At 43.1% G+C, this 12,450-nt stretch overlaps 3 protein-coding genes across 3 annotated transcripts; all 3 read left to right on the top strand.

Annotated features, from left to right (window-relative positions):
• The first annotated feature begins 4,967 nt into the window (after positions 1 to 4,967).
• LOC117344800 (acanthoscurrin-2-like) lies at positions 4,968 to 5,510 on the top strand. Its single transcript, XM_033907625.1, has one exon. The coding sequence runs from the start codon at positions 4,968 to 4,970 to the stop codon at positions 5,508 to 5,510; it is 543 nt and encodes a 180-aa protein (XP_033763516.1).
• Positions 5,511 to 5,962: 452 nt separating this feature from the next.
• On the top strand, positions 5,963 to 6,784 carry LOC117344801 (glycine-rich protein 23-like). The gene has a single exon (XM_033907627.1). The coding sequence runs from the start codon at positions 5,963 to 5,965 to the stop codon at positions 6,782 to 6,784; it is 822 nt and encodes a 273-aa protein (XP_033763518.1).
• Positions 6,785 to 6,804: 20 nt separating this feature from the next.
• LOC117344802 (glycine-rich cell wall structural protein-like) lies at positions 6,805 to 7,962 on the top strand. The gene has a single exon (XM_033907628.1). The coding sequence runs from the start codon at positions 6,805 to 6,807 to the stop codon at positions 7,960 to 7,962; it is 1,158 nt and encodes a 385-aa protein (XP_033763519.1).
• The last annotated feature ends 4,488 nt before the right edge of the window (positions 7,963 to 12,450 follow it).

The raw sequence follows: 12,450 nt of genomic DNA on the forward strand, positions 1-12,450 counted from the left end.
CAAATCAATCAGTGTGTTAAACAAAAATACCAATGTTCCTATTTGATATGCAGACCCTTTGTAGAAAAAGTGTAGATTAGGTCCCCAAGGCAACCTAATCTGAGTGTTGTATGTATTGCTAGAAGAAAAAAAAAAACTAAATAATTTACGTTCTTTGCGCATTTCGGAGATAAATACATTAAGTAGTCTGGTTACAGCTTACGTATAATTGACCCTCCGTGACAAAGTCGGTGGGGGGGGGGTCGGAATATATTCAAAATGATGGTTTCCTGTTGGAGCTTCAATAATAATAATGTCAAGGAATATAAGTCTTTGAAATACTCTTTGGAAGGATTCTTCCTTTTAAAGATTGTCACGGGTAATCAATAACATCCTAATTTGCATACCTATAGGAAGATGTTACGTTGTCATGCATGAACTCAGGTCACCTTTTAATATATTTGGGTCCTGATTTAGACCCCGCTTTCGTATTCTCCGTGTGTCACATATGATGTTATTTATTTTTCCAAATGAAGTTATCCAATTCCCACAAACTTATCTGGTGATTATTTTTTTTTTTACATGAATTTCATTAACCCATGTTCCCCTTTCCCCCTCCTTATAAGATCACCGGGGCAAAGTCTAGAGGAGCTATTGCTATATTCCCCGCGTTGGCATCGTGGACAGATTTAAATGTTTTTCTCTGAAAGCCGAGCCTAAAATCATGTGCCATCTTGATTGTGTTCTTGGGCAAAACACTTCATTTACAAGGTCTATCCCTCGAGATAGTGTGTACGTGCCATCTTGATTGTGTTCTTGGGCAAAACACTTCATTTACAAGGTCTATCCCTCGAGATAGTGTGTACGTACACTGCGAGGAATTTCAGACAATATCGTAGACAGTGATAATTTGTATGTAACAACTTCTGTGTAAATATCAATTTAATTTTGAAAAGTTATATCTCCCAGGACTCAGTAGGGGATTTTTCAAGACTTCAAGAAATGCAAAATAATATTAAATCTGTCTTCGAATGATGAAAAGTGGACTCTCATGTATGATACGATGACAGATTTTATAAGTGGTGCAGAACTATGAAATATATGTTTGGGAAATTCTTGCAGCATGCATTAGGTCTATTGGAACTTTCCATTTTAGCTCACCTGGTCTGAAGGTTCAGAAGAGTACAAAAAACCCCAACTTTTTTTGAGCTTTTTCGAAAAAGCAGGAAAAAAGTAGTTATAAAGTAGGGAAAAAAAATTACTTTTGTGTACTTTATTTCGGTATGGGATACGGAAACTTTGCATATTTTCGTAAAACTTAATTGACAGCTTTTTAACTTGAACCGTCAGCTTTTAGAAATACTCGCTCTATTGACCATTTTAAGCCCACCTGATCATCAGATGGTGGACAGTTAAATTGCCCCTTTTCCGTAGTCTGTCATCAGTAAGCACTATTGTTGTAATCACTATTTCTCGAGAAGTGCTGGAAGAATATTTCTAGCTGGCAATATGATGATGCTCATGATAACTTAAAACATCATCATTTTACATTGAGTAACCAGGTTGTAAATGATGACGTCATTATACCCCCGCAACGAAGTTAGGGCGGTATACTGGAATCAGGTTGTCTGTCCGTCCGTCCGTCTGTCTGTAGACACATTTTGTCCGGACAACTCCTGAACTGATGGGCCAATTCCAATGAAACTTCACACAAATATTAATGATCATGTATAGATGTGCATGCCACTTTATTTTTCTCAAAATTATGGTTGCTATGGCCACTGGTCACTATAAACAGGTTTTCCGATAAGAACCATAACTTTATTAAGTTTGTCCGGACAACTCCTCCTAAACTAAATGGCCAATTTCAATAAAACTTCACACAAATATAGAGGACCATGTGTAGATGTGCATGCCACTTTTTTTCCTCAAAATTATGGTTGCTATGGCACCTGGTCACTATAAACAGGTTTTCCAAAAAGAACCATAACTTTATGCTTGTCCGGACAACTCCTCCTAAACCGAAGTGCCGATTTCAATGAAACGGAACACAAATATAAAGGACCATGGGTAGATGTGCATGCCACTTTCTTTTTCTCAAAATTATGGTTGTTATGGCAACTCACAGGTCACTATATTACTGGGTTACCTTTGTTAGCCTCTAATAGCACAATTAAGGAGCATTGCAGATGATGGAGCATTGAAAAACTTTGATAAAAGCTTACATTTGCTTGCAAGTATGTGAGAAAAATAATCAAACATGGGTCTGTTCCACAAACAAGGATATCTCAACCCTCGTGTAAAAGTTTGGTTGGCCGGCACTCGGCAAGCCTCGTGCTGACTGGCCAAACTCTTACACTCGGGTTGAGATATCCCTGTCCACGATATAGACCCATGTTAGATTCTATTAATCCACAATTTTACCAGTATGAGATTTGAGAGAAGCTACTCATGCTCTTTTCACACTCTCAACAATTGCATTCGTCACGTCAACAATACCATGACGTCATGGTGACAATACCATGATGTCACAGCGACAATACCATGATGGCACAGCGACGTATCATGACGTCATATCAACAATACCATGTTGTCACAATGACATATCATGATGCCATGTCAACAATACCATGATGTCACAGCTACATATCATGACGTCATGTCAACAATACCATGATATCACAGTGACATATCATGATGTCATATCAACAATACCATGATATCACAGCGCCGTATCATGACGTCATGTCAACAATACCATGATGTCACAGTGACATATCATGATGTCATGTCAACAATACCATGATGGCACAGTGACATATCATGATGTCATATCAACAATACCATGATGTCACAGTGACGTATCATGACGTCATGTCAACAATACCATGATGTCACAGTGACATATCATGATGTCATATCAACAATACCATGATGTCACAGTGACACATCATGATGTCATATCAACAATACCATGATGTCACAGCGACGTATCATGACGTCATATCAACAATACCATGTCGGTGCCGTAGCATGACGTCATATCAACAATACCATGATGTCACAGCGACGTATCATGATGTCATGTCAACAATACCATGATGTCACAGTGACATATCATGATGTCATATCAACAATACCATGATGTCACAGTGACGTATCATGACATCATGTCAACAATACCATGATATCACAGTGACACATCATGATGTCATATCAACAATACCATATCACAGTGACATTTGCTGATGTCATATCAACAATACCATGTTGTCACAGTGACGTATCATGATGTCATGTCAACAATACCATGATGTCACAGTGACACATCATGATGTCATATCAACAATACCATGATGTCACAGTGACACATCATGATGTCATATCAACAATACCATGATGTCACAGTGACGTATCATGATGTCATGTCAACAATACCATGATGTCACAGCGACAATACAACAATTTCACTCATGTCAGCTTTTCCCTGCATATGTGACGTCCATCTATATATAAATAATGCTTAGATAAATAAGAGGGTAAACAGGGTAAGAGAAAAATAATCATTCGTCCCGATGGAAGTGAAACAAAGGAATATCAACCCTCGGGGTAAGATTCTAAGCTGACAAACACTTGACTTGCTTGGTAACTGATTCTATTATTCTTATAGCATACAGAGGTCATTGTTGCTGTAAAATTAAAAGTTGACACAACTTTGGACAAGTTATCTCCCTTTAACCTAGCTGTTATTTGTTTTATTTTCATCACAAGATAATATTTTTGTTTAGTATGATCACCACATATGTTTGCTGGTTGAAACGCCAATTTTAACGACAGTATATATATAGACAAAATATTTTACCAATGTTTTCAATCATTTTGTTTGTGAAAACATGTAGTTTACCAGTGCGTTGGGTCTTCTGAAAGGCAACACTATATAAATGTATTAATTTGATGAGATTGGAATGTCATGACTTCAATATCAGTATAGAGTTGTTATGAGTAAACACAAGGTGTTGGTCTGTGTGAGGGGCCAGTGAACTCCATCTGACACTTTAACATGTTACTGTTCATTATCGCAAAGGAGGACTGGGAAGCAGATGGTCCACTTGTGAACGATCGATGCCGTTCTTTTTTCTCTGTTATGAATTACCACCTATAACTGTTTTGTGTTGAAACCTCAGAGGAACAGATGTTTTGGGAAAAAAATATGTAGGAGTTGTAACAGGACAATTACTGTATGCTTCTCAAAAAAAAAATTGTATCAATGAGTCATTTCTGGTGTTTTTCATTTATGAAGACCTGTTCGTTTTTTTTTTTTCAATTTGTCAAATGTTTTTTATATATCATATATTTGATGGAAGGGAGACAACTCTTACAGTAGTTGAAAGCTGTATAATTTTTTCAAGAATTTGTGGAATTTTGGTATACTATAAAATAGAATGCATGCAAGAAATTAAATTTTCATAGATACAATAATATCACTTCAAATCTAAAGACAACCTAACGTTTTGTTTATATTTACAGTAAAACCTGTCTTAGAGACCACCTAGCTGTTTATATCTACAGTCAAACCTGTCTTAGAGACCACCTAGCTGTTTATATCTACAGTCAAACCTGCCTTAGAGACCACTTAGCTGTTTATATCTACAGTCAAACCTGTCTTAGAGACCACTTAGCTGTTTATATCTAGTCAAACCTGTCTTAGAGACCTAGCTGTTTATATCTACAGTCAAACCTGTCTTAGAGACCACTTAGCTGTTTATATATACAGTCAAACCTGTCTTAGAGACCACCTAGCTGTTTATATCTACAGAAAAACCTGTCTTAGAGACCACCTAGCTGTTTATATCTACAGTAAAACCTGTCTTTAGAGACCACCTAGCTGTTTATATCTACAGTCAAACCTGTCTTAGAGACCACCTAGCTGTTTATATCTACAGTCAAACCTGTCTTAGAGACCTGACCTGAGGAAGGATGTCAGGGGTATGGGGTTAGGAGGTGTGAGGAAGGATGTCAGGGGTATGGGGTTAGGAGGTGTGAGGAAGGATGTCAGTGGTATGGGGTTAGGAGGTGTGGGGAAGGATGTCAGGGGTATGGGGTTAGGAGGTGTGGGGAAGGATGTCAGGGGTATGGGGTTAGGAGGTGTGAGGAAGGATGTCAGGGGTATGGGGTTAGGAGGTGTGAGGAAGGATGTCAGGGGTATGGGGTTAGGAGGTCTGAGGAAGGATGTCGGGGATATGGGGTTAGGAGGTCTAAGGAAGGATGTCAGGGGTATGGGGTTAGGTCTGAGGAAGGATGTCAGGGGTATGGGGTTAGGAGGCCTGAGGAAGGATGTCGGGGATATGGGGTTAGGAGGTCTAAGGAAGGATGTCAGGGGTATGGGGTTAGGTCTGAGGAAGGATGTCAGGGGTATGGGGTTAGGAGGTCTGAGGAAGGATGTCAGGGGTATGGGGTTAGGAGGTGTGAGTGAGGATGTCAGAGGTATGGGGTTAGGAGGTCTGAGGAAGGATGTCAGGGGTATGGGATAAGGAGGTCTGAGGAAGGATGTCAGGGGTATGGGGTTAGGTCTGAGGAAGGATGTCGGGGGTATGGGGTTAGGTCTGAGGAAGGATGTCGGGGGTATGGGGTTAGGAGGTCTGAGGAAGGATGTCGGGGTATGGGGTTAGGAGGTGTGAGGAAGGATGTCAGTGGTATGGGGTTAGGAGGTCCGAGGAAGGATGTCAGGGGTATGGGGTTAGGAGGTGTGAGGAAGGATGTCAGGGGTATGGGATAAGGAGGTCTGAGGAAGGATGTCGGGGGTATGGGGTTAGGAGGTCTGAGGAAGGATGTCAGGGGTATGGGGTTAGGAGGTCTGAGGAAGGATGTCGGGGGTATGGGGTTAGGAGGTCTGAGGAAGGATGTCAGGGGTATGGGGTTAGGAGGTCTGAGGAAGGATGTCAGGGGTATGGGATAAGGAGGTCTGAGGAAGGATGTCAGGGGTATGGGGTTAGGTCTGAGGAAGGATGTCGGGGGTATGGGGTTAGGTCTGAGGAAGGATGTCGGGGGTATGGGGTTAGGAGGTCTGAGGAAGGATGTCAGGGGTATGGGGTTAGGAGGTGTGAGGAAGGATGTCAGGGGTATGGGGTTAGGAGGTGTGAGGAAGGATGTCAGGGGTATGGGGTTAGGAGGTGTGAGGAAGGATGTCGGGGGTATGGGGTTAGGTCTGAGGAAGGATGTCAGGGGTATGGGGTTAGGTCTGAGGAAGGATGTCAGGGGTATGGGGTTAGGAGGTGTGAGGAAGGATGTCAGGGGTATGGGGTTAGGAGGTCTGAGGAAGGATGTCAGGGGTATGGGGTTAGGAGGTCTGAGGAAGGATGTCAGGGGTATGGGGTTAGGAGGTGTGAGGAAGGATGTCAGGGGTATGGGGTTAGGAGGTCTGAGGAAGGATGTCAGGGGTATGGGGTTAGGAGGTGTGAGGAAGGATGTCAGGGGTATGGGGTTAGGAGGTGTGAGGAAGGATGTCAGGGGTATGGGGTTAGGAGGTCAGAGGAAGGATGTCAGGGGTATGGGGTTAGGAGGTCTGAGGAAGGATGTCAGGGGTATGGGGTTAGGTGTGAGGAAGGTTGTCAGGGGTATGGGGTTAGGAGGTGTGAGGAAGGATGTCAGGGGTATGGGGTTAGGAGGTCTGAGGAAGGATGTCAGGGGTATGGGGTTAGGAGGTCTGAGGAAGGATGTCAGGGGTATGGGGTTAGGAGGTCTGAGGAAGGATGTCAGGGGTATGGGGTTAGGAGGTCTGAGGAAGGATGTCAGGGGTATGGGTTAGGAGGTCTGAGGAAGGATGTCATGGGTATGGGGTTAGGAGGTGTGAGGAAGGATTTCAGGGGTATGGGGTTAAGTCTGAGGAAGGATGTCATGGGTATGGGGTTAGGAGGTCTGAGGAAGGATGTCAGGGGTATGGGGTTAAGTCTGAGGAAGGATGTCATGGGTATGGGGTTAGGAGGTGTGAGGAAGGATTTCAGGGGTATGGGGTTAGGAGGTCTGAGGAAGGATGTCAGGGGTATGGGGTTAGGAGGTGTGAGGAAGGATGTCAGGGGTATGGGGTTAGGAGGTGTGAGGAAGGATGTCGGGGGTATGGGGTTAGGAGGTCTGAGGAAGGATGTCAGGGGTATGGGGTTAGGAGGTGTGAGGAAGGATGTAGGGGGTATGGGGTTAGGAGGTCTGAGGAAGGATGTCAGGGGTATGGGGTTAGGAGGTCTGAGGAAGGATGTCAGGGGTATGGGGTTAGGAGGTCTGAGGAAGGATGTCAGGGGTATGGGGTTAGGAGGTGTGAGGAAGGATGTCAGGAGTATGGGGTTAGGAGGTTTGAGGAAGGATGTCAGGGGTATGGGGTTAGGAGGTGTGAGGAAGGATGTCAGGAGTATGGGGTTAGGAGGTTTGAGGAAGGATGTCAGGGGTATGGGGTTAGGAGGTGTGGGGAAGGATGTCAGGGGTATGGGGTTAGGAGGTGTGAGGAAGGATGTCAGGGGTATGGGGTTAGGAGGTCTGAGGAAGGATGTCAGGGGTATGGGGTTAGGAGGTGTGAGGAAGGATGTCAGGGGTATGGGGTTAGGAGGTCTGAGGAAGGATGTCAGGGGTATGGGGTTAGGAGGTGTGAGGAAGGATGTAGGGGGTATGGGGTTAGGTCTGAGGAAGGATGTCAGGGGTATGGGGTTAGGAGGTCTGAGGAAGGATGTCAGGGGTATGGGGTTAGGAGGTCTGAGGAAGGATGTCAGGGGTATGGGGTTAGGAGGTGTGAGGAAGGATGTCAGGAGTATGGGGTTAGGAGGTTTGAGGAAGGATGTCAGGGGTATGGGGTTAGGAGGTGTGAGGAAGGATGTCAGGGGTATGGGGTTAGGAGGTCTGAGGAAGGATGTCAGGGGTATGGGGTTAGGAGGTGTGAGGAAGGATGTCAGGGGTATGGGGTTAGGTGTGTGTGGAAGGATGTCAGGGGTATGGGGTTAGGAGGTGTGAGGAAGGATGTCGGGGGTATGGGGTTAGGTCTGAGGAAGGATGTCGGGGGTATGGGGTTAGGAGGTGTGAGGAAGGATGTCGGGGTATGGGGTTAGGAGGTGTGAGGAAGGATGTCAGGGGTATGGGGTTAGGAGGTCTGAGGAAGGATGTCAGGGGTATGGGGTTAGGAGGTCTGAGGAAGGATGTCAGGGGTATGGGGTTAGGTCTGAGGAAGGATGTCAGGGGTATGGGGTTAGGTGTGTGAGGAAGGATGTCAGGGGTATGGGGTTAGGAGGTGTGAGGAAGGATGTCAGGGGTATGGGGTTAGGAGGTGTGAGGAAGGATGTCGGGGTATGGGGTTAGGAGGTGTGAGGAAGGATGTCAGGGGTATGGGGTTAGGAGGTCTGAGGAAGGATGTCAGGGGTATGGGGTTAGGAGGTCTGAGGAAGGATGTCAGGGGTATGGGGTTAGGTCTGAGGAAGGATGTCAGGGGTATGGGGTTAGGAGGTCTGAGGAAGGATGTCAGGGGTATGGGGTTAGGAGGTGTGAGGAAGGATGTCGGGGGTATGGGGTTAGGTCTGAGGAAGGATGTCGGGGGTATGGGGTTAGGAGGTGTGAGGAAGGATGTCGGGGTATGGGGTTAGGAGGTGTGAGGAAGGATGTCAGGGGTATGGGGTTAGGAGGTCTGAGGAAGGATGTCAGGGGTATGGGGTTAGGAGGTCTGAGGAAGGATGTCAGGGGTATGGGGTTAGGTCTGAGGAAGGATGTCAGGGGTATGGGGTTAGGTGTGTGAGGAAGGATGTCAGGGGTATGGGGTTAGGAGGTGTGAGGAAGGATGTCAGGGGTATGGGGTTAGGAGGTCTGAGGAAGGATGTCAGGGGTATGGGGTTAGGTCTGAGGAAGGATGTCGGGGGTATGGGGTTAGGAGGTGTGAGGAAGGATGTCAGGGGTATGGGGTTAGGAGGTCTGAGGAAGGATGTCAGGGGTATGGGGTTAGGTGTGTGAGGAAGGATGTCGGGGGTATGGGGTTAGGAGGTCTGAGGAAGGATGTCAGGGGTATGGGGTTAGGTCTGAGGAAGGATGTCAGGGGTATGGGGTTAGGAGGTGTGAGGAAGGATGTCAGGGGTATGGGGTTAGGAGGTCTGAGGAAGGATGTCAGGGGTATGGGGTTAGGAGGTGTGAGGAAGGATGTCAGGGGTATGGGGTTAGGAGGTGTGAGGAAGGATGTCAGGGGTATGGGGTTAGGAGGTGTGAGGAAGGATGTCAGGGGTATGGGGTTAGGAGGTCTGAGGAAGGATGTCAGGGGGTATGGGGTTAGGAGGTGTGAGGAAGGATGTCAGGGGTATGGGGTTAGGAGGTCTGAGGAAGGATGTCAGGGGTATGGGGTTAGGAGGTGTGAGGAAGGATGTCAGGGGTTTGGAATAGTTGTGCTGTTCAGTAAAGCGTTATGTAAGTTTTTCCTCACAAACTTTTAATCCCACTTCTCGGCCGTGTAGCGATATAGCACTTCAGTGATTGTCTCCTTCAACACCCTTCACCAGGTACAAACAGGTTTTCCAGGTATAGGGGCTTAAAAGTGAAACAGATACATAACAGAAATAACAAGGTTTTGTAGTAAAATACACCGGTGTTAAATGAAGCGTGTAAAACTGGTTAAGAAAAGACACTTTAGATAGATCAATCACAAATTTTACCTGTAGATTTTCTCCCCCTTGGCTGAGCTCTGCACCAGCTACCCCAAGCAGGTCAACATTGGCTGGTCGCCTTACGTGTCGATTTCATGATTATCGGTTTCATTGTCATTATGAAAATTGTGTCGGCGTAATGGATTCTGAAGTTATCTTAAGTTTCTCTGGATTAGATAGTAATGGTAAGTGCATTTCAAAGAAATATATTTTATTGTTTAAATTATTTGGTAACTTAGGCGACTGCTGGCTGATTCCTATGTGATTGTATTTGTACAATAGATTATATCTAGATCTATAATGTGAATTATTTATTGAGAGCAGAGTCACGCATATATAATGTACTTTGGGCATATATTGGACAAAATCTTCAATAATACTGGAAAAGTGTAACGGTTTAAAACGTCCCCAGTATTTATATAAGATGCTTTTATTTTTATGCATTATATCTATGTTAAACTTTATTTTGTCTCTTCTGTGACAAAAGGTCACAAAAATGACAGTTTCATATGGTGTTAATTTCCCAGCAGCTGTGACGCCGTCATTGTCATCAACATTTCACTTTAAAAGTTTCATGCTTTCATCAGTTGCTCAAAAAGGTTAATTCATACATACAAATTTAACTGAAATTGGTAAAGCTATATCACACAGCGGACATCTCAACAGTGCAGTCTCCATCTTCAGAATTATCATTAAGGATGCACGGTCCAGTGACTGGAAATCGGGGTTGCTGGGAAGATGGACTTTAAGTTTTGTGTTTATAATTTCTCAAAGAATATCAGTGTTATTTCAACAAAATATTTCATCTCCTTTTCATTTACAAATTAGTTAAGTGAAATATTGGAGCAAGTTCTGTCATATGATATATCACATGTTTTTTTGTTCTTTCTTTTCCAATGAAATGGAAGATGAAGGTATATAATGACTGAATTTATGATATCAGGCAGGGCTTTATGATTTTGTATATTGTCAAAATTTAATATCAGGCAGGGCTTTAGGATTTTGTATATAGTTTCAATTTAATATCAGGAAGGGCTTTAGGATTTTGTATATTAATGTCTAAATTTAATACCAAGTATGGCTTTAGGATTTTGTATATTGTTTAAATTTAATATCAGTCAGGGCTTTAGGATTTTGTATATAGTTCAAATTTAATATCAGGAAGGGCTTTAGGATTTTGTATATTGTCTAAATTTAATACCAAGTATGGCTTTAGGATTTTGTATATTGTTTAAATTTAATATCAGGCAGGGCTTTAGGATTTTGTATATTGTCTAAATTTGATATCAGACAGGGCTTTAGGATTTTGTATATTGTTTAAATTTGATATCAGACAGGGCTTTAGGATTTTGTATATTGTCTACAGATGATCCTATCACTGTAATAAGGACCAGTGTCAATCTCAAGATAGACACCATATTGAAAATTATTTCGCTAAAATATTTCGTCAGAAAATAAAGCTGTATGAAGATGTAGATTTCACACCGCTAGGGCTACAGCGGTTTTCATAGGAATTTTCTTTCTTGATTTCAGCATTATATACAATATCAGGTAACCGGCCTGACAAAACAGGTGGTTTGACAACTTTGATAATACATGTTATGACATCTGAAGACTTTTGCTACACAGCCTATAAATCTCCCCATAAAAATTTTGACAACTACGTTGTAGTTGAATAAGTTGGCTGTCACCTTGGCAGGACATTGACGGGATCTTCACTGTTTTCTGTCAACTACCTGGTTACAACACGTATATAGGTATAATATGTACACACGTATATAAAAATGTCAAAAACTATTATACATACAGTAGGTAAAAAATACTCGAGTGACATAGTTAGTTGTAAGTACATGTATGGGTCTGACATGGTTCTATATACTAAAGCCTCTATGTACCTGGGGGCTCAGGTACTTAAACTTGTGTTACCTGTAGTAATAGCTCGTTAGGACAGGTAAGTTGTAGCCTGTGGTCATTTGGTAGCTCTGGAGATGTCTTATCAGAAGACAGGCCTGTTGTCAGATTCTATCTCCTACCATAGGCAGTTACTGCAATATTGGCGACCTGCTGGACATTATTGGTATCAAGTAATTAAAGTTAGTATTTTTGGGGAGGACATTCTGCTTCGTTCTCCATGTAGTTGTATCCTCATTGAGTTTTGGTTTGGTTTTAGTTTGTTTAACGTCCTACTAACAGCCAGGGTCATTTAAGGACGTGCCAGGTTTGGAGGTGGAGGAAAGCCGGAGTACCCGGAGCCAGGTCAAATAGGCTAAAATCTCCAAAACGACTTCTTCTCAATAATCAATAGGCCCAGGGACTTAATATTTGGCCTGAAGCATGTTTCAGTGAAGTACTACCAAGTTTATTCAAATAAATTACCTTGACCTACATTAAAGATCAGAGGGAGAGGGGTGATTTAGGTTTAAATCTTAAACTAATGATTTTAGATAGCAACAGACTTCGTTATGTGACATTAGGCCAATAGCATGCTCGAATGAAGGACTAGAACATTTATTGACATCAATAAACCTATCCTACTATGATATTTGAATAAAGTGGTAATCAGCAAAGTATTCGCAGAAATGACCTTGATATACTTCAAAGTTACTGTAGAGCCATGTGAGCAATTCAGGCCTATTTAGGCCTCTTGTTGCATCTTCCTGATCTTGAACCAAGAAATGTCCCTTGAATTACTTGCTATAGTAGTATGATGTACTCAAGGTAGTCAGATGACTGTTAAGGCCCTATTGAGCCTCTTGTAATTTCGCATGCATTTAATGCACAGGGATATGGGCTGTAATAGCTGTTAATTTGATAG

The sequence above is a fragment of the Pecten maximus genome, chromosome 16 (genome assembly GCF_902652985.1).
Source record: "Pecten maximus chromosome 16, xPecMax1.1, whole genome shotgun sequence".
Lineage (NCBI taxonomy): Eukaryota > Metazoa > Mollusca > Bivalvia > Pectinida > Pectinidae > Pecten > Pecten maximus.

Excerpts from the sequence above, each read along its gene's own strand:
- LOC117344800 (XM_033907625.1), top strand. The coding sequence starts at position 4,968 with ATGGGGTTAGGAGGTGTGAGGAAGGATGTCAGGGGTATGGGGTTAGGA.
- LOC117344801 (XM_033907627.1), top strand. The coding sequence starts at position 5,963 with ATGGGGTTAGGTCTGAGGAAGGATGTCGGGGGTATGGGGTTAGGTCTG.
- LOC117344802 (XM_033907628.1), top strand. The coding sequence starts at position 6,805 with ATGGGTATGGGGTTAGGAGGTGTGAGGAAGGATTTCAGGGGTATGGGG.